Source organism: Anarhichas minor, unplaced genomic scaffold, assembly GCF_050575085.1.
Source record: "Anarhichas minor isolate MPS153535 unplaced genomic scaffold, ASM5057508v1 ptg000024l, whole genome shotgun sequence".
Classification (NCBI taxonomy): Eukaryota; Metazoa; Chordata; class Actinopteri; order Perciformes; family Anarhichadidae; genus Anarhichas; species Anarhichas minor.
The window spans coordinates 2,195,001-2,217,500 of record NW_027466470.1 but is presented as its reverse complement, the minus strand read 5'-3'; the positions used below and the strand labels follow the sequence as shown (position 1 = coordinate 2,217,500).

At 44.7% G+C, this 22,500-nt stretch overlaps 1 protein-coding gene across 1 annotated transcript in view; it reads right to left on the bottom strand.

Annotated features, from left to right (window-relative positions):
- Positions 1-22,500, bottom strand: part of LOC142956424 (receptor-type tyrosine-protein phosphatase N2-like) — a 165,531-nt gene that overhangs the window by 24,963 nt on the left and 118,068 nt on the right. The window contains exons 13-16 of the mRNA XM_076098017.1: positions 20,637-20,849; positions 13,246-13,443; positions 5,101-5,248; positions 2,377-2,450 (exon numbers count right to left, since the gene is read on the bottom strand). Of these exons, the coding sequence (XP_075954132.1) occupies positions 2,377-2,450; positions 5,101-5,248; positions 13,246-13,443; positions 20,637-20,849 (633 nt within the window). The remainder of the gene's footprint in view (positions 1-2,376; positions 2,451-5,100; positions 5,249-13,245; positions 13,444-20,636; positions 20,850-22,500) is intronic.

Genomic DNA, 22,500 nt, shown 5'->3' with positions numbered 1-22,500 from the left:
AGGTTTGGATTGTCTCTTTATTTTGCCTTTGTATCAAGTCAAGGTTGAACATGAGGTTGCTTGGATAAGAGCCATCATCATGAGCTGCGCACCAAAATCTCTTAGGGGCCGTTCGAATGTCGCGTTTTTTGCGCCGTCAAATCCATCGTCGCCAATGTTGCACAAAGTGCGCTCAAAAGCGAGGGAAGCGTTGCAGGGAACAACCAATCAGAGCAGATATCTTTTATGTTGCCGTAAATATTAGTCTACGGTAAAATAATGGAGGAGTTAATCATTTTAGTTCAGGATCAGCTGGATCTTTACGCCTGATCTGAAAACAATGTCCGACTTCACCCGACCGCCAGATACAGTTTCAGAGCAAAGCAGTTGTGAAGCGAGAACCACATTTTCGATGTAGTTCTGGCTCACTTTAGTCAAATTCAAAATACAGCATTTGTTAAAGTCATAGTCAATTGTCACGCCTGAGGAACTTGTGTGAACCCCTGACACACAGAGTTTAAGTCCTGGCTGATCAAACCATGCCGAGTTCAGAAGGTAAGAGGACCAAACCAAAGGACTCTGCCTGATCCTCCATGTTGGGATGTGAGGCTAATGACCCCACCCCATAAAACAAACAATCATCATCTCAAACAGCCTCCACAGCTTGCCGGGTTGGCTCAGCCTCCAGCTGCTGGTCTCAATTAAATCTCAGTGGGTGCTTTAAAGACGAATATCTAATGAGAAGCTGAGCATGTAACATTTAGGATGGCTTTAATTATGCACTTTAGCTAATTCACGGAACCCTTACGTTAGCTAGCGCAGACAACATCTGGTTGATTAAATGACAACTGTTCATCCACTTTTTGAGGTTTTTCGTACGCTGCTCAGCCAAATGATCTTACTTCTTCTACATCTGTGAATGTGACAAAGTCTTGAATTCATGTCGTCACATAACTACAAAGCACACTGTGTGCATCGTTAACAGGTTACTGGGGCGTTGGCGAACATGACTGAGGTCTGAGGGAGCACCTCAAGGGGGGATTACAATTGGGGGTCATGTGGGGCTACCAGCTTCCATCACTGCCATCTCATCCGTTTAACGTAACATTTGTATTCATTGTGGATTTAAAAAGTCCAGCATTTACAGGAAACTTCTTCTGCTTTGTGACGTTTTAAAACAAATCAATAATGTCTCTCATGTGAAAACTGGGAATTACTAGCTACATGCTTGCTAATAACAATAACATAGTATAATATATAGTAGTACGGTATCAGAGTGCTATTTGGCCACCAACACATTTGTCAATAAATCTTTACGGTTATTTGCTGGAGCAAGATCCCAAACATCTCGTCTCTGCTCGTATAAGCGTGGGCGAGGGAGAAACTAATTTTAAATAACCTCAGTGTACATTTGCATACATGTAATCTTTATTGTGTGTGTGTGTGTGTGTGTGTGGGAGGATAGGTGAGGATGGATGTTCATGTGTGAGTGTCTGCTTTTACTCATCTGCGTGGGTGTCTGCGCTGCATGTTCTGTGTAATTTGTACTTGAACATGCAAGTGTTTGTGCAAGCTTGCTACAAAGTGTGTTTGAGTATGTGTGTGTGTGTGTATATGTGTGTGTGTGTGTGTGTGTGTGTGTGTGTGTTTGGTTGTGCGTTGTGTGGGCACATATGTTGCAGCTGTTTTTGCATTTGTGGCATTTGACAAGGCTGCTTCTTTGTTCCCGTGTAGTTTGATTCCTTCTCTTTCTCTCTCTCTCTCACACACACACTCACACTCAGCCACATCTTGGTGTGATGCCCAGATTTGAAATGCATAGTGTTTCTGCTGCTTTTAATGGAATACCCCTGTATCTGCCTCGGGGGAAACCTAAACCTACTATTCCAACACTGGTTTCCAAATTGATACACTCGTTTACTGAATTCACGTGGCACTTTCTTCCCCCGTCTCCTTCCTACAGGTTGTTTTTACTGCTTAAATCTGAAACCGCGCCATAGAAAGGCCTCGGCGAGTCGAGCGCTTCCGTAACGGTAAAAATATAACTGGTGTCAAATTAGCATAACCCAAGGTCACAAACAATCATGTCCCACCGACCCCGCAGATCAATTTCTTAGTTTTTCACAAAACGAGAGCGGCGTGCGCGTCCTTTCCCACGCCTTCCCCGAGCGAATACTCGCCCGGGTTGTTTGCTGCGAAAAAAATCATTAATATTCATGGGGGCAGAACGTACACACTAGCGTGGGGCTGTCGCCGGAGCTAAGCAAGCGTTGCATCAAAATTTATATTTTACAATGGTAGGCTGCCTTTGTTCCTGTGAAGGCCCCGTGGGGACTGCGGGAGCCCGGCGTAGCGGCGGTGTGAAGCACGGATTTAGAATGCAGAGGAGGTACTTACGATCGGGCTGGCATTGATGTAATCAGAGTTGCCTTGGCTGTTCTCCACCTTCAAGGTGATTCTGGAGTGATCATCTGGAACAAAAATGGGGGGGGGGGGGGGGGGGGGAATTCAGGGCATTCTGTTTTAGGAATGCAAGAGCAGCCATATCACACGCATTGTAATGAGACATTCTATCTGTTGAATATGCAGGACTCTCACTGTAGCCCTTTTCCACTAGAAGATAAGTTGCTTGTTTGATTAATCTCCTGATGTTCTTTTATTTTCCTCAGAGAATTGATCGATAAATCCTTGACTTTTGCCGTCTAGAAGGCACCTCGAACAACTTAACAGCAGGCGGTCATCCAGGTGAAGTAATTCACCAAAAGAGAAAACTAGGTGAGTCCAGCAAGTTGCTCAGGATCCATCTTTACAAGCCAAGCCTTCGTCTTAGTAGTAACAATAGATAACTTTTATTTTCAACACAGAGTTTCCAAGTGTTAGTGCCGCTGTCGCAAAGACATCCGGATCGGATCTAACAGAATATAGTAAGTTTAACAACTGCTTATTATAGAAAAGCCATCGCAAGAAAATATGTGTTTTGTTTAGATTATCGAATGGACAATTATTCACAGATGTTTGTTTCTGGCTGCTAGCGTTAGCGTTAGCAACATGGCTACCGTCCGAAGCAAGAAAACACCATTTAGAATTCCAATTTGGGAAGCAGACAGAATTGCACAGCAAAAGTCTGACTCAGAGAAAAAATAATCTATCGGCATTCTAACTAAAGGATTCAATTTAAAGTCTAACGGAGATCCACAAGCTTTCAAAAACACCACATTTGTCAGGCTAAAGTTTTTGAGAAATGTGTATGAAAGTACGCACAATCCATCTTTCACTCAGTTTAAACATCAATAAAGTTGAAAGAAGAGTTTCAAAGAGGTGAAAGACATTATACTCCATAAAAAATTTGGGATTGCATATGGAGCTGTTCACTGTTGGTCGACGCAGTATTCATATACATGCCCTACATCCTCCCTGGTCCACTGCAAGTTGTGTTTGGCAATTTGTTGCTATTTTGTACATTTTTCACTTACGAGCAGAACTCTCCAGTCTGCGGTGATAGTGGCAAAAGAGTTCTGAATTCTTTTTTTGGGCGAAGCCAGCGGTGCTTCAAATAGGAAGCACAATTTATTCCTGACAAACTGCTTTCCCTGCTGACAACCTGGATTTCATTAAGCCCAGGCGGTGGAGAGAATGGAATAGCACTTTTTTTTAGATGGGCCATTTCCACAGAAGCTTAGAAATTTTAATCATTGATGAGGTCGGTGCAGGAGAGCTTTAATAGAAAACTAATTTACAAGCCTTCTGCTCACTGCATCTGCTCCAGGTTTCTGATAATAGAGGCCGGGTTCAGAGTATACGGGGAGTGTTGTCGAGAGGTGGTGGGAGTAATGCTGCCATGTTTGGACAGCTGACATCGAGGGGTGGTATTTTGGCTCCACTCAGAAATTAGGGGTTGTCTGCCCTCTGTGAATAAAGAGGAGATATTACTGTCTTTCTTTTATATCTCTCTTTTTCTTCTACATGTGGTTCTCTTTACTTTTGAACCAGGCGGCAACCTCCGGTTCTGAAGAGTGAAGCCGATGCTGAATGTCTTAAAGCTGCATTCTCTCGACTCCTCTGGTTGTATAGAAGTCTATGGGAAAATGACTCTACTTCTCTCTTGATTTATTACCTCAGTAAACATTGTAAACATGAGTTTATGGTCTCAATCTCTAGTTTCAAGTCTTCTTCAATACAGCATGATGTTCATTTAGTACATTATGGTCCATTTAGAGTCACACAGACCATAAAGCAGGGGATGCTTTAGGGCGGGGCTACACAGTGATTGACAGGTCTCTGCTTCTACCAGAGCTGTATACGGCATCTCTACGTCACTCCTCCGCCGTCCAAATATGGTAACTTCCGTTAATTGGTTGCAAAAAAGCCAAGATGGCGACGGCCAAAACGCCAAACTTGAGGCTTTAAAATGGCAGTCCACAAAGCAGTGGGAGACGTCACGATGACTACATCCACTTCTTCAGTTTTTTGCTTTGTTTATGTTTTGAACATGCAAATAACAGCAAATACTTTGACAATACCGACAATTGAGAAGTAGATTAAAGGTTGATCATAAAATAAATGACATATTGAACTTTACAGATACTGTTTCACAACAACATTGGTTTGGTAGAAGCACATTGATTTACAGAACCGTTCACCGGAGACCACATGGTCCAATGTTCAAGTGTCCATTTAGTTGAGTTTCTGCATATGTTTAAACCTTACTACTTGGGCAACAATTGAAATGCAGGTAATGTGTTGCCATTTCTTATTGATTTAGTTGTCTATCGTTGAATCCTGATGATGGTTCTAGCAACATAGATCTGGAGACTTAAAGGCCAGTACTGATATTTAATAGACTTAATCAAACTTAATTTTCATGATAACAAATACCCCCAAAGCATGTTGCTTCAGGTCCAAAACAGCAGCCAGAAGATGTGGCAATAAAGGTCCCCCCAAACATCAAGGCCTCACGCAAGCAGCAGCCGTTGAAACGGTGGATATCAAAGCAGTAGTTCACTTACTCGATCACTTTCTGATTACTACCATCTAAATGCTAATGTGGGCTCGCCCACTAATCAAACCGAGGAACAGAGAGCGCTTACAGAAGAATCAAAACAGAGAGAGTTCATCGCTTACATGCCACCACAGCAGCAGAGCGGTTCTTCTTGGCGTTGCCGTCCTTCAGGCCGACGGTGCAGGCGTTGGGCTCGGCCTGATAGGCGCACAGCGCCTCCCACTCCTTCTCCAGGCGGTCCTTGTTCTTCATGTGATCCTCCATGTAGGACTGAGGGAGAGGAGAGAGAGAGAGAGAGAGAGGTGAGGAGGTGATGCAAACAGAGTTGGAGGTATGGAAAAGGGTTGTACAGAGATTTCTACACCAGTTTCACCGCCAATACACATCGGTACACGTTCATTATTAAGGTTCCTTTTATTCATCTTTCTATTCATCTCAAGCCTTCTTTATCTTCCTGAAGCAACGTATGGACAGGCTTTACCCCTTAAGGAAGAGGGTTTCAGTTGGTTTGTCAATCACAATATTTGTTTGAATCTCAGAGGAGCACCAGATAGACGCGCAAAGAAAAGTCAACCAAATACATGCCGAACTAGTGCTCTTCTACTGTGGTCGCCAGTCACTCACTGTCTTGACCTATCTGTCTGCACCTTTTTCTGGTGCTCCACTGATGTGAGAAAGAAGACAAAGACAAATATGGAAAATAAGAATTGTTTGGAAATGCTGTTAAATCGTGTACGAGTTCCCACATGCATGTTTTCCTCATTTCAATATCTGTACAAAATCCATTGTCATCAGAGAGCGTATCCGTCTCATCTACTCGAGCTCTGTTTAAATGTTTCGGCCTGACCATTACCTTCCATACAATATTCATAAGTAAGGAAGGCGATGTGACTTTGATCAACTGTCTGCAAATGAGCTTGGCACATGAGACCGTGAGCATTGTTCACACTGGGAAGCCATAATCTGATGGTGGCCGGAGGAACTTTGTTTTTTAAAGCACAGCCTTGAAAATCGGCGGCCCGCGTGCACGAAATGTGGATCGTTTGTAATGGATGAGGGAACGAAATGAGCTGATGCGGTTCTTTAAATGGCTCCGGCGATGATTTATGATGGCAGTTACAAATGGGGCTGAACTTACTCAGAATTAGCTTCCCAAAAAAAAAAAAGACCTAATGGCTTTCTGCTAAAATGAGAGGAGTTTGTTAAAAATGGAGGGTGGACGTCCAGCTGGTGGGAGATAACGGAAAAGTGTCTTGATCAAATGCAGATATGGGATTTTTTTATTGTACGTGTGCTTGTGAACCAAACAAACTCTACAAAGAGGCAGCAGGTCAGGTTTGTTGTTTGTCGGTATATTTGCAAGCTTAACAGGCTCAGTGATGAACAGTGAGCTTCACTTCTTCACAGCTGTATCAAGTTTAGAGGAAAACACACACACACACACATCCATACCTGCATTACCAACAGTGGACTATCAAGCTACTGTATCCAAGTGTGGACCCATTTGTCTGGTCATTTTGAAAAAACTAAAATAGAATAGAACATTTACTTTGAGTATAAATTACTTTTTTGTTATTATTTTTTACCATTATTATTAATAGTATTATCCTTATAAGATGGCTACCTATTAAAGATGAGACTTCCATATTCTGTAGTGAGTGTTTGTTGCACAAAGACATTTCTTTGTGAAACAAATATTACGAAAATAACACACACACAGTGTAACACCAGCCTTTCCTTGATTTTAGTATCAGCTCTCCATTATATTTTTCTCCAGAGCTGCTAAAAAGCAGAAATGATGTAACAGGAAGCCGCGAGCTGCGACCCTCCACCTGCACACAGACGCTTATCAACAGCAGGCGGTCTGAATCCTTCGAAAGAGAAACACACACACAAAAAAAATACACGAACACACATCTGAAGCACACACACACAAATACAAAGGTTTTTCTAAAGGTTACATACACAAAAACAGATTCCGCCCACACACGCTTACACATATACACTACAAAGACACACAAAAAGCAAACACGTACGAACACACTCACACAAAACAAACAGAGAAACACGACAAGCACACACTCAAATACACACATTAAGCCACGACAAGGGCACGCACACACAAAACACATACGAACCACAGTTCCATCACCTACTGACACACACACGCACACATACATATATATCTATATTTATCAACACATGACCTGCAAACATACAGATTCAAAGATACATAGACACATTCAAGGTCCTCAACACCAACACACGCACACACTAGATGCCCCCCACCACCACCCTTTACCCCCTACCCTCTCTCTCCCTCTCTAATGCCATAGTAATAGGGTTTTGTGGCTGTGTAAAGGGATTACTGCAATCCAATCAGGAGGTGCTGAGATCACCATGTGTCGACCAAACACTGAATAATCCCCTTACTGCCTGGGGGGGGGGGGGGGGCTTACAGCTGCCAAAGGTGCTCGACAAAAACCCTTTCGCAGTCAGCCATTGTGGCTGTGACGCACCATCTCTGAGCACCTGTAGGAAACAGTGGCATGCAAGCCGGGCGCCGCATGGGAGGTGACGTAATGCGGCGGCCATTTTGGATCAACAAAAGGGGGGAGGGGAAGTGGGACACTCAGCAGGGACAGGTGTCCCGTGGTGGACAGTAACCCAAATATAGCTATCGAGTGTCGTTTAAGTACAATTCTAAAGGACCTGTACTTCAGTATTTCCATCCTATGCTGTACTTTGAACTGCACTAGTAATAATAACTGCACAGTTATTATACCGATACAGCAAGTGACTTTGTAGATTTAGATTTAACATGTCATCCTTAATTAATATACATAATTCATCATTATTAAAGTAGCTGACTGTTAGTGTGGCTCTTCATTGACCAGCTTCACCATTACAATGCTGCTTACTTGTTAATGCATAAGTAATAATTATCCAGTGATAATGTTACTACATTTACTTTGAAAACTCAGGCATGTAACTTGTACTTGTGGCTACATACATGTGAGGCTCTTTCCCTTTTAATGGAGTACTTTGACATTGTGTGACTGCAACTTTTACCTTTTATTTTGTGGTGATATTTAATATGTTAACATGTGATACGTTTCAAGTCTAAAATCCCTAAAAGCCTCCGCTGTTTCTTTTCGTTCCTGTAATAGCACATCTGTGCTATTTCGGTCTGATCAAAAGCATCCGCATCAATTAAATTTGCACCGCATCAATTCAAGTCTTCCCATTTATGAATTCTACAACAAACATGTAATCAATCATCATCAATCGATCTGCACCCATCCACCACATCAGTGGCTGCTGTCTTATTATTAGTTTTAAGGCTGACATCATCGTGATGCACGAGTCCGACCTCTCTGCCTCCTCCTCAGCTGACCACATTACACTGATTTAACATCCATTTCCCGAAGCCCGCTCTTCCTACGGCCATTGCCCCCAGGACCTATCAACTCTGCAGATCACATCCCAGCTGGCCCGGCTGGTGAGCTACGACAAAAAAAAACACAACCGCCAACAAACTCCCCGTACAGTTAATCTCGACGGAGGCGCTCGCTGCAGCATCATCTATAACACTTAATTTGGCCAGCAACAAAAGACAAGATAATGTGCTTTATATATAGAGTCGACTAATCCTCTTAAGACACAAGGAAGAGAGGATGTAGGGGGAGGAGGTGGTGGGAGGGTGGGTGAGGAGGGGGGTGCTCAGTCCCAGTCACATGGGACGAAGTAATACATTAACTCAGATAAGATCGTGAAAGCTGTTTCTCCTCAAATTAAAATCTGTGGGAGGATGATGACATGGAAGTTGATCGGGGTTTTACAGGAGGGAATAAATTTTTTTTTGGGGGGGGGGGGGGGTGTTGGTGGAAGAGGTGGGGCACTGCAGCTCATCAGCCGTCACGTTACTCCTTTCTTTCTTTCGAGGCCCGTGATTTTTATTAATCGCTCCACGGTTTTCCTCACTCGAGCGCGTGGCAGGGCGTTAGATGAAATATTTGCTTTTCTACGGCGGCGCTGCGCTCGTCTTGCTTTGTGATGGATTTGGTCTCACGCTGTGACGCTGCTGAAAAAAATCCCCCCGCCCCCCCAACGTGTCCCGGTTTTGTTGCCGTGAAACTAAGCTTGGTCTCTAGTCGACATCGTGATGTGAATCTGAAATGAGCTCTCTTGTACGTGTGGATATTCTTTTGTATAACTGACAGCTAGAACTGCGAAGGAAGACTTATGGGGAAAAAAAATAAAAATTATGGAAAGAATAAATGACAGACAGGAAGGAAAGGAGGCAGGAGGAGGAAGGAGAAGTTCAAAGAAAAACATCATGAAAGAGAACAATGCAAAGAAACACGAAGAACTGAAAGAAACAGGGGGCGAGTAAAAGGTGAAGGAGAAAAATATGGGTAGTACGAAAAGTACTGGAAGAAATAAATGATGTAATGAAGAAACAGAAAGGATGCAAGTGGAAGATGATTAGCAAACAGTGCAGAAAATGAGCAACGCGATGCAGGAAAACGAATGAATGAAAGACGGAGGAGGGATTACAAAAGGATAATGGCGGCAAATCCACAGAATATTTAGTAAAAAGGACGGCTGGTGGGCGATAAAAGACATAAAACTGCAATTTACCAGATTGTCACTGATATGTGAAAACCTCATACCTCCAGTTTTAGTCCTTACCATCTTTTAACTTCCTTCTGTATGCTGAGAAAACAAGGAGACCTTTAGGTTTCAGAAAGGCTCCAAAACCCAGCGGACATACATAGTGAAAAAAAAAAGAAAAAGCGTGACATTTTGGAAATAGATGTTCCCCACTTGAGGATGGCATTATGCAACATCCCCTCGCTGTCTGATGTCTCTACTGTGGGAGGACAAAGACGGTCTGGACCAAACCGAGCTGTGTGTGTGTGTGTGTGTGTGTGTGTGTGTGTGTGTGTGTGTGTGTGTGTGTGGAGCTGTCCGAGGTGCTGGAACACACTTACAGCTCTGTGTGTATGCCTTACTGGATCACCAGTTTCTCTTCCTTCACAGCCAAATTGCTGCAACTCGAAAAATGGAAGAAAAAAAAACCCCACGACAGCTAAGAGGTTCACAGCTCCCTCACATTAACTGAGAATCACACATTATCACTTTCTGCGTTGAAGAGCATCCCGTGACTGACAAACTGCTCGCTCCCGTTTATTTCCTCGACGGTAAACATGCCGTCGACTTCCCATCGGCACAGCAGGAAGCTTAGTGTGCATTTGGACAGGTTTCATGGGTTTAAAACAGTTACGTTGTTCTTTATATGTGTTAAAACAAAGCTGTGATAGACTCACGAGACTCTGCTGAGTCACTGGATGTAGCAGAAAACGTTCTTCGTGTACCATTGGATCCCATTATTCTGTGATGATTTGGCCATTTAATGCATCTACAGTCAGATATGGATCTTCCCCTTTCTCATATGGATCATAATCACTATTAAAGCAAATCAAACACCAATCAGGCTCGGAGGCCTCTCGCTCGCTGTCCCTCCCTCCCCCTCCCTCCATACTTACATCTTAAATATGTCTATACTGTCGATCTTTGTACAGAACTGATGCTGGGTCAAATACAGCATCAGGTCCAGATTCAGGACGAGTCATGGACTGTATATGAGAAGTGGACGTCGCCATCGTAACATCACCCATTGGCTTAAGGCCTTCCATTACGAAGCCTTGAGTTTGGCCATTTGGCCGTCTCCATCTTGGAATCCATCAGTCGCCATTTTTGCTTTTCTGCAACCAATGAACTGAAGTTATTATATCTGGACTGAGGAGGAGTGAGGTAGAGACGCCGTATACGTCTCTGATAGAGACCTGTCAATCACAGTAAGCCCCGCCCTAAAGCATCCCCTGCTTTATGGTCTGTTTGACTCTAAATGGACCATAATGTACTAAATGAACATCATGCTGTATTGAAGAAGACTTGAAACTAGAGATTGAGACCATAAACTCATGTTTACAATGTTTACTGAGGTAATAAATCAAGAGAGAAGTAGAGTCATTTTCTCATAGACTTCTATACAACCAGAGGAGTCGCCCCCTGGTGGACACTAGAGAGAGTTTGCAGCCTGGGATTAGTCCAACAATTCTTCACACCAGAACAACAGCATAGGTTGTCAGGAATGTGAAACGTGGCCCCTGGTGTCAAAGTCAGGCTCAAGAGGCTCTGCAGGACGACAACAACGTCACGCTACGTCTCCCTCCTGCTTTGAGAAGGATTTGTCATTATTTGCAGTTTGTTTAAAGCATCTCAACATTTGAAGGACTGATGATGCGATTTTCTTCTTCTTTGGTTACAATTTAGTGAGAGAAACTTGCCTACAAACAGAACGGAACACGTCGTCTTATGTGATAATGCCGGTGCCTCCTCATGAACAGGTGGCATTCATCAGGCTGAAACTGGACATTTGTTGAATATGACTGAGAACACTCGTACAAACAAGCCTCGCAGAAATAAAAAGCAAGAGATGTAAGGTAAGAATATGAAAAGTCTTTACATGAGGCCCATTGTTCATGCTAAGTGTCTTTGAGAGGATTTAAGTGGAATATCAGCATTCAAGGAGATATTCATCTCCATCACCTACACAAAATGTTATTATTCATCTCGGGCACATCAGACGTCCTCCCCTCACACCATTTACATATCAGCCTCTATATTATAACAAATGCAGTAATCACCCCGAGCAGACTGCGGCCCACACACCCAATGAACACTGAACGAGACGCGAGCAACACTTCACTTCATTCCTCTCATCTCTCAACGGCTTCGTCTGTTCTAGAGACAAAGCAAACGCACTCGAGGAAGGTCCTGCAAACTCTATTTCCATCCACGTGTTGGCCGCGGCGCATCAAAGACGCACGCATCACGTCCTGCTGTGGGTTTCGTTTGCCAGAAAAACACTTTATCAGGTTCCGTGTAAGACAACAGAGCCTGCTCTCTCTGCGGTGGAGGAAGGGCTGCGGAGGGACTCGTTCTCTCCTGAACACAACTCTGGTGCTAGAATCTCAGGGGTAATTAGTATCTTTGTGCCTATTGAACACATCAAAAAGCCCACTCTGTCACATCTCGCCGGCAGCTTCATAATGCATGGAGGGGGGAGGTGGTGGTGGTGGTGGTGGTGGGGGGGGGGGGGGGGGGGGGGTTGGGATGAGGAGGTGGTGCTGCAGGTGCCGGGTGGTTGAAGTGAATAGCTTTATATCGCAATTAAGGCGTCGCTCTGCGAAATGCAACCGAGGGTTCAATAGAGATTTAGGGAGAGGGTAAGAAGCCCGCCTATAGAAAGGTGTGGGTGTAATGAGATGTACAGACACAGGGAGACAGATGAGAGAGAGAGAGTGAGATGAAAAGTAAAAGTGTGCGTGTGTGTGTGTGTGTGTGTGTGAGAGAGAAAAGAGTGCTATATGCAGACGAGACAGACCCACAGAAGAAGAACACTGCGGCTCCACTGTGGTTTTAGAAAGAGATGAACGGTTTTGAGAGGAAAGAGAAGAAGGAGATGGGACGTTTTGGATAAAAAGGAAATGTGCAAAATCTGTGGCAGCTGTTTGGAAAGACAGACAACCGACCGAACATTACAGTGTTTACTTGATTTGTCTTCTTGCAGAGTTATGATTGGATCTGAAATACGTCTTACTGTGAAAAATCTGTATCTAGTAAAGCACTTGTTACTGAGGGAAGAACCAAATTATTTATGTAAAGAAATTTCACCTTTGGGATTCGAGGGTTATTCATTTATGTGTTTTGCTCTAACCACTTAGCAGAGAGTGACATTCATCCCCCCAATGTAGTTTATAAAACAACACAGAAGCTGCGTTCATGGGTTCTGAGAGCGGTTGTCTTTTATGTTTTTCACAATGTTCAAAGAAATATGTCGATTTAAGAGTTGTTGCGTCCGTCTCGTCCTCGCAATTCATCAATTTTTGTTGCAATTTATGGATGTCGCAATTGTTCTGCCTCTAGCAGGCAACTATTGCGTTCCTATTTGTAATCCTGCCGACACAGCTCTGATTGGCTTGTTTTGTTTTTTCAGTGAACTCAAAACAAAACCTAAGAGTTGGAGTTGAAGTGGAAGCCTCCTTCACAATGTACTTTCCTTCTCTAGGATTCCATAAAGTCGGCGTCAGACTTTGGATGTGCAATACAGGAAGTGGGTGGATTAGATTTACACGATAACGTCTGTCTAAGACTCAGTGTACAGGAGCAGGACTCTCTACCAACAGAAGACTCACCAGGATCATGTGACCGGTGGAGATGTCCATGTTGGAGTGGGCGGGCTCCTCGCTCCAGGAGGAGATGCTGCTCCGCGCCGAGGGGCTCACGGCCGGACCGCCGTCGCTGAACTGAGACGACACGCTGTTGATCCGGGAGGACATGGGCTCCGGACGCTCGGACGGAGGTTTGACCGCCATGCGCTGCCGACAGAGCTCCTGCAGGAGGGAGAGGAGGGGACGGGTGAGTCATCGTTGTCACACAGTTGGGGACTTGATACAACTATAAGACATTTCTATAAGAACTATTTCATTTGAAGAATGTAAATCAAACACCTCACAGTCAACACTGTCGCCTTGCTAAAATAATCATTATCATTTTGGTCAATGCAGAGCAATAATAATCATGTTTGTTATCAAAGACTGGGGAATTGCCAATCTTGCCACTAAATGATCTTCATTATATATGAAGTATGCCAGTCAGTGTCTCAGCAGCGAGTACAATAGTTGGATACGCGACCACAATGAAACGGTGACACCAGCTCGGGGTTTTTTCCTGCCACGCCTTCTCAACACAACTCCGAGCAGCAACGTCAGTGAGCCGCAGTGAAAGACGGCGCCGAGACAATTACAAAGACAACGTTCTAAACATAGAGCTGCACATTTCTACTCAATCCACATGTTGGAGGAGGACCGCAAAGCCCAATGAGACTCATCCAACAATGTGATGAAGGAGACGTGATTGAATGCGACAACATTTCACGGCAATCCATCCATGTTTTATTGTAATTTTGTAGTCATTCTAAACCAAACCATGATGTTTGTTTGTCCTAAAACTAACCAAGTAGTTTAGCAGTTTAAGCGTTTTCTGTTCTGTTTAGACTCCAACATTAACCTCATATTTCAAACTGGTTTAAACTGGGACCACAGTCTGGGAGGAAATATGTTACTGAGAGCATATTTGTTGTATGAGAACGTCATTTTGTGGGAGACGGGGTGAGACAATAAGCTTCCAAACGCCCAATCTATTCTTTATTATCGTGGATAAGCAGCAACAATGTAACAGTGAAGTCTGAAGGGAACAGACCCGTCACATCCTCCACATGTGAAACCAATCACCCGTCTACAAGGACACTGAGCGCACCAGAGGAGCTGGAGCTGAAGCCTGTGTGGGGGATCCGTGTCTCTTAATGAGAGCCATGCTGACGATTAACTAACGGGCCCGTCTGATTGACGGTGGAGGTAATGTGAGCGGGCCTTCATTAGCTCGCACCCGATCTGACTAATATCCTCGTAGGCCGGCGCGCTGACACTGATCTATGAGCACAGACTCGTACATGTGCTTCAGTATCCGGCAGCTCGGCCGGACAGGTGGGAGGCGAACGCCGACGTGTGAACAAAGACAAACACTGCAGGAAGCACTGAACCACAGCTAGATATACTCTGCAGTGCTGCGTCTACAGACCCAGTTACTAACGGACCTTTTAGTCCTTGTGTTCTCTAAAATGTCCGTGTTTGGTCAGCTCACAACAGTTAATAAAAGGGACAGAAAATGATTTAACTCAGGTAATCATTTAAGTCATTAAATCAAGAGTAATGACAAACATTTGGATTCTAAATGGATTTATCAGACTTCTTTTTGGGTGACACATGACCTTCTTGATTGTTCACTTTTCTATTTGATCATTTTCAAGCCAAAACTTTCGAGGCTTTCAGTCTTTTGAAATCTCGTCAGACGAGGAGGGAAAAGCATCTGCAGCATTAAAGCTCTCCTTTCAGCCCGTTCTTGGCAAAGACGATCAAAACGTCCGTCGTTCCAGTCGGGAGAGGAGCCTCCACCGTCCCAGCTGTGGGTCACGCTAACCCGGTCATTTTGGGATGTTTAATAAAAAGCCAAATATTGGTCTCTATAAAATGGTCGAACCCCTTCTGGCTGTTAAATACACCGGTTAGTCTTGCTTTTCCCCTCCGTGTGCGCCGGCGTCAGCATCCTCGGCAACACGGGGCCCAATCAGCACAAAGCACTGCATTGTGGGTGTTTTGTCTTGGAGGGAAACACATGATCAATAGCGTTCATATTTCAACGAGCCCACACGGTGAACTTTTGCCGCCGCAGCAAATTCTTTTATGATGTAATTAAAACTGATTCAGAATGCCCCCCCCCCCCCCGAGAGCCAATTAGAGGACAAAAAAGACACAAAAAAAACCTTGAAGGAATAATATAACCCGGGACAGGTTGAGAGTCTAAACAGCGCAGATTTACGGCGCCTCTGGAGTCCTGCTTCCACACGAACACAAGTATCTTTATTTACAGTGTATTGATTTTCAACCGCACGTACTTCATCAGGTGGCGCGACGCGTCAGGTGAATCACCGAGCTTTATGGTGCAGATGAGACGCTGGTGTGCATTCTCCAGCTTTGCCTCAGTGTTGCCTGTTATTTCATGCTTCTTAGTGACAAAGTAGGTGAGACTCTCAAGGAGACCGGCAACAAAAGCAGTCAGTCTTGTCTCTGCTAAGCGTGGCAGCAACGGAGTCTAGTAGTTCAACAGAATCACTGATTTTGGTTTTGTCATACCATCGTATTTTTAGAAATTGGCTGTATTTTAAGTTACTGTTAATACATTTTGTCAAAAGTTATTGTTGCGGTATAGCGTGCTGAGGCGGTTTTGGAAAGAATCCTCATTGTTGGTGCGTTCAAGGACATCTGGTAGTTCAGTCTCTGTCCAAAAACATTCAAATGCAACAAATGAGAAAATGATCCAGGACGTCCATGTCAGCTAAAGTCTTTGTCTTCTGGATTTCATTTTTCTGACAGCTAATGAAAAAATAAATGTGTTTTTTTTTTTTTTTTTTTTCTAAGACGTTGGGGGCATCCATTCTCACAACTGCATTAAGTTTGACAATAGAAGCAGATAAATATTCCCCATGATGGATTACCAATCACTGGAAAGCTTCAAGTCTTTTCAAATTGATTTGTTAAAAAACAATTGAAATTGATGAAAACAAACGTCCGTCTGGAAGATAGAAAAATCCATCTGACGATGTACGGCAGCACTCGACATAAATAACGTGATTGTTTCTAACTCATTGGTATGCAACAGATGAGGTCATCATCTTGCTTGAGGCCACGTCGCTGCTGAATGATGGAAAGATTGTCATAGATGCTATTTATATATTCATCAGTTCACATTTCTCTTCCTCCTGAACAGCCAACAGGAGTTTTCTTCACTGTATCTCCTGAGTTTGTGTGATCAGTGCCCCCCCCCCCCCCATCCTTTGCATGAATAAAGGTTAAAAGACCCCCCCTCTTAACAGCCCCCTCTCTCATGGGCATCATGCCAACTTGGCGCCACACGACCGTCCCGAATCATGCATCACCCTCGGGGGGCGACGGCGGCGGGTCGCTGACGGGAGGCGTGTGCCACCCGAAAGCGACGCCCTTCTTTATAAAAGCCCGCTAATGGAGAGGAAGACTGGGGTTATGGGGGGGGTGTGTCAGCAGGGCCCACGGGGGCGCCTCTGTTTACATACTCCTTCTGACCAAAGAGAGCTTCAGCTCTGTGCTCCAACAAACAAACAAAATAAAAGGGGGGGGACGTGATACAATACGGTGGAGTCGAGGGAGAGGAGGGGGGGGGGGGGGGGGGGGGGGGGGGTACTGATCACAGTATGTCTGGACTTCTGAACGCTTTTAACGGATATATTCAAATGCAAAATAAAACTTCTGGATTGCGGAGGTTTGTGCAAAAAATGAAATGTAAGATCTTTAATATGAACTGTTTTGCATTGTTGATGAGTTCAACACATTTAGATCAGTTTAACTCTGAGTTTATGTGACATCCTGTTGGATGAATCACTGGCTGCAAAGGACACGACAACATTCTTTAATACTTCAAATCAAAAGGTTTCACTTAAATCAGTTCAGGATTAGAACATGAGACGAGCAGCACAACGCTGATTACCTGTGTGATGTGTGATTAATGAAATCAAATTCTATCCGACGTATTAGTGGCCGACGACGCCGACTGGAAACGACTGACTGGTCTGATTGATGAGAAGTTGTTTTCTGTTGTGTTTGTCCGAGAGCAGGAGACAGAAGACGGGAAATAAAAAACTGAATTGAGAGAGCGAGAGGAGCGTAGGAGCGTCTGGGAACAAGTGATATTGTTTGCTTGTTTAATCTAAACTGAGTTGTATTGGAAACGTGTTCTGCACCTTCTCTGGCAGCGTGGAGACGATGTTATCGTGTCTGTGAAGTCCCAGTGAAGAGAAAACAGACTCGTGTCCTAAACATTTGAGACAATATGAAAATATGTTGAGATATCTCCACTAGTTTCACCGCGTTAACAGAAATGTCACGGTGCAGGTGATGATATCTTCAAATAGGATGATATTGCTTCGAGATAATGTCTCTTGATTTGTGGAAAAGTTCCAGCGCGTATCTCGTGCGACGATCTCTGTTTCTTCTACTTCGAAAGGAAAAAAGAAAGACTTTCGAGGGAGCAAATAAAAGTTTGGATCAGATGTGGAAGATAAAGCGAAGGCGACGTTGTGGACTCCCGTGTCGGCGGCAGAGTAATCCAGGGACCGACTGACAGACGGACGAGCATCATCCCCCGCCCCCCCCCCCCCCCCCCCCCCCGCCCAGGCACCTCGCACACGCTCCTCCGTCGACGCCCGTCAATCAATGTCTCCTTTGTCAGCGTCGGCCAATCCCATGTCACGGTTTCACCGGGACCGCTTGATTGACAGGAGCTTGAAGGTGGAGGGGGCCTGAGAGGGAGCTAGTGGCCCCGGTGATGTGAATGGAAGTGTGTGTGTGTGAGTGTGTGTGTGTGTGTGAGTGTGTGAAGTGAGGCTGCAAAACAAACGCGCCGAGGGGCGAGAATCATTAACATGCACTAGTAGGAGGGCGAGTGTGCGCATGAATATATGTGTGTGTTTGTGCACGTTTGTGTGTGTGTGTGTGTGTGTGTGTGTGTGTGTGTGTGTTTGACAGCATGAAGGAGGACGCAGTGGAAAGGCCGTCAGGCAGCCTGCCGCTTCCTGTCTGCTTTAATTGCATGTAGCCAGAGGGACTTTACACACACACACACACACACACTCACACACACACTCACACAGACAGAATCCAGCCCAGGGAACCCCCCCCCCACACACACACACACCCCCTCCCCCCTCCCTCCAGCACAGCGGCGCTGACAAAGAGACGAGGCTTACACGGCTAAGATGGGAGCTGAACACTGAGGCCTTTCACCGAGGAGGATGACGACGGCTCGCTGTCGAGACTCGATAAAGACGACAGAGAGGAAGAGAATCAACTGGGAGAGCTTTTTGGGAGCCCGGGCAAAGCGGAGCTGAGTAAACCTCCCTTTTTGTTCGCTATTAACCAGAAGAATATTGCATAAACGCAAGACTCGTGAATTTTAATTAGCGTTTTCCAATTAGAGGCTTAAAGCGAATCTCGGAGGCAAGTAACCGTGAAGATAAGTTGCTCATGTTGAGGAAAAAGCAAATATTTTAAGTAGACAGGAGGGTGGATCATTTGACACGTCAGACTTTCAGAAACAGTTTCTTCTTTTACTTGGAAGTTAAATCTTGTGTCCTTTTATCTTTTTTTTGTTTTTAACGTTTCCATCTTCTGCCTCATCGGTAAACAATAGATTAACAATATGAATCTCTACAAGTCCCCGGGGTTGAGGTAAACCTCTGACGAGGCAGCACAGTCTATTTCAGGAGTTAAAAATCCCCGGAGGAGAGCATCAAATGTAAGCACTTAGGGGATGGGCTGGGCTCATTATAAAATCAATGCCCACAGGACCACTCTCATTTAAAAACATGGTGTGGAAAAGGTCAGGGAGAGAGAGACGGAGAGAGACGGGAGATATCTCCAATCTGATGCTTTGCTCAAAAAGCCACTTAATATTGGATTCTGTAAATTAAATTTCACACCCGGCTATTTGGGCCAAAGGATAATTACAGCAAGCAGAGAGAAGCGGGGGGGGGGGGGGGACTTTGGGGTGGGAAAACCTGTTGGATTGGTGATATCGCTTTATGTGTCAAACAACACATGATAGCAGGGGACCGAGCACAGTTGGCCATCAATCTAGTTCTAGCAGTGTAAAATAAGAGCTGTTGATTGGGTTGTATCACTGACACAGTAAAAGGTTGCTTTCCTCTTCACCCGACCGCCAGACCCAAAGTAAAAAGCTTTTAGCCACCAGCTCTAAAGTACGTGAGGTAAAGTAAGGCGCTTCATCTCGAAGCATTATCTAAAAAGGGACTTTCAAATCCACAATGAAAAAAGTGAATTCATGAGATACATTACACACATTCATACTTGATTTGTATGAAACAAACCAGTGGCTGCAAGACACATCTGAGGAGATGATTAACTGAATAGAATAGCAGAAATAACATATTCCTCATATGCTAAATGATGTCATATATTTTTTAGACTCTCCTGTTATATTCTTTTTCTTACCCAGTGAATTACTAGATACCACTACCTGTAAAGATAAATTCAAATAAATCAAGAGAGACAGACATTCACTCTTTGGCAAAGTAGTTGTGTTGCCTAAACCCATAGACTGTGTATGAGAGATGGACGTAGTCACCGTGACGTCACGCATTGGTTTGTGGCTTTGAGACCGAGAGCTCAGAATTTATGCCGTCGGCAACTTGTTTTTCTGGAACCAGAAGTGACGGAAGAGGGCGGAGCTAAGAACCATCGAACGCTGAATTCAACTTTCATGAAGTGACGCACTGTGAAAGAGTTAAAGTTGTGAGACGAAAACACGGACAACTCCCAGACTGGACAATGCTGTGGCAGCAAAATGTCAATCACCGTGTAGCCCCGCCCTAAAGCATCCCCTGCTTTATGGTCTGTTTGACTCTAAATGGACCATAATGTACTAAATGAACATCATGCTGTATTGAAGAAGACTTGAAACTAGAGATTGAGACCATAAACTCATGTTTACAATGTTTACTGAGGTAATAAATCTAGAGAGAAGTAGAGTCATTTTCTCATAGACTTCTATACAACCAGAGGAGTCGCCCCCTGGTGGACACTAGAGAGAATGCAAGTAAAGTCACTTATTATTGACTTCACTTTTCAGAACCCGAGGTTGCCGCCTGCCTAAACCTAACCAATTATTTAACAACGTTAACCACTTGCCATTGTGAGTTTCTGCGAGCGTGATACGAGGCTGATATGAAACTTATTTATTAAACTTTCTTTGGGTTCAGAAATGTCGAAATTCAACGTATCACGTGGTTTGCAGAAACGTAACAATTCCAACATTTGTTGCTGGCGACTGGCTTGGTTCCATACCATCCCTAAGTTATAAAAAAATAAATAAAATCTTTTCAGTTCAAATTCACAAACGGCGCTGAAGCACTTCCTACCTGATAGGTGGCGGTAGCATCGCTGCCAGTATCTGTCCCCAGATTGGTGAGCTTCTGTTTGAGCTTGTGGTGGGAGCGGTGGCGGAGGCAGTAGACCACGGTGGAGGCCAGCAGCACGCCGACGATGCACAGGATGGACACGACGGTGAGGACCAGGAACTTGGTCGACTCTGCCTGGCTGTACTTGGTGGGGATCTGGTCGATCTGGCTTCCCTGTGGGCCACAAACGAACAGATAAAAAGGGTTAATAATATGTTTCTATTATTGCTCTTATCGGAGGTAAGTGGCTCCCTGTGAAGCTCAACAGGCAGAGCGTGGTACTCTTTGATTCATCCAGAATGCTTAGAATGTCTGCGCTCATGACGGTGGAACAAGCTGCAGGAGTGTAAAACTACGTACCTAAAAGTATGCACACTTCCCTTCCAGCCCCAAATAACTATGAGAGGTGATGTCACTGATCAATCAAACAAGAGGAACTAATCTGGAAAATCATCTGCTGGAGTGTTTGAATGGAACATCCCGGGATTAAAGCATCCACCAAACGGTCCAAAAACAAGACTCTAGACCCCCCCCCCCCCCCCAAAGAAACCAAAAAACTACAGCGTTTGATTCTACACCGGGAGATGAATGTGTAAATCACATGGTTCTTTTATTTCCTTTTTTGGAAACAACATATATATGCATATCACTGCGCTCGATGAAAACTATAATCACAAGCGTTTGTTCCGCCATCTGTGCTCAGGAGTGGATAGAATGCTTAAACTCCCGTCAGGCAAAGCATTCTGCCCAGACGGCTCAACACACCGCTCGCTATATTGGAGGAATTTATTCTTTTTTTTTCTCCACCATTGTGAGCGGAGGTCGACAGACAGCTCGGCCCTCTTGAGCAGGTGCCTCCCCCAATTCCTCCCCCAATTCCGAACCTCGGCGGCACTTTTAAACGTGAGAACCAGATCCTTCGGCAAACACAACTGGAGATGAAGGATTTCTTTTCACGCGGACCGCTGCTTAAGACGACACAATGGACGCACACTGTACGATACAACAAAAAAAAGTCCGTTTGCTTCTTGAGTGCCTGAAAAACCAGCACGGCGATAATTTGAGCTGAGTACTAAGAGTTAACAATAGGCTCCATCGTTTCCCCATTATTACACACCGCGTAATGATCCTGACAACAAAGAGCGAGGCGAGAACCGAGAGAGAAGAGCTACAAATTGCACCGCCGATGCTAAGGCCTTACAATTCCTCCTGACCAGTTATCTAAAGAAATCAATAGCAAAAGCTTTTTCTTGACTCTGCTTTATCTCTGCAGCACGGTGAAAGAGAAATTCCCAAACTTTTATCCATCATTTGCTTGCCCTGATTGTAATTTGTGTGCTGCACATTCAGATGTTTTTTTGTTATATTTGTGCCAGAGAGGAGTGTTGAGGAAAGGTGCTCAGAGAGAGAGGTTCGTCCCCGTCCCTCGGTGGTGGAGGACGCAGAGATTAGACGAGGTGCGGCGTGGTGAGTTAATGGAAAGGAGGCTTTGAAAGCGGTCGGGAGAGAAAGGGGTCAGCCTTGTCCAATCCCTCCTGCCTTGCCCCGTCAGCACAGAGAAACCCCAGAAACCCTGGGAGGTGGGGGAGAAAGGGCCGCTCCACCCTGCACACGGATTGTCCAGGAATTCTTGTGAGGTTTCGGGGGAGTGACCCCCCCCCCATCCCCCCCATGATTTCATTCATTACTGCCTCCGCATTCAGCACCTGATAAAGAGTGCCCGCAGAAAGACCCACAATGGGGGACAACAGTTGTCCGATGCTTTGTGGGGCGTCCAATTTGCTCGGGGGAGCTCTGAGCCGTACTGTAAGAGCTGGTTGCATAG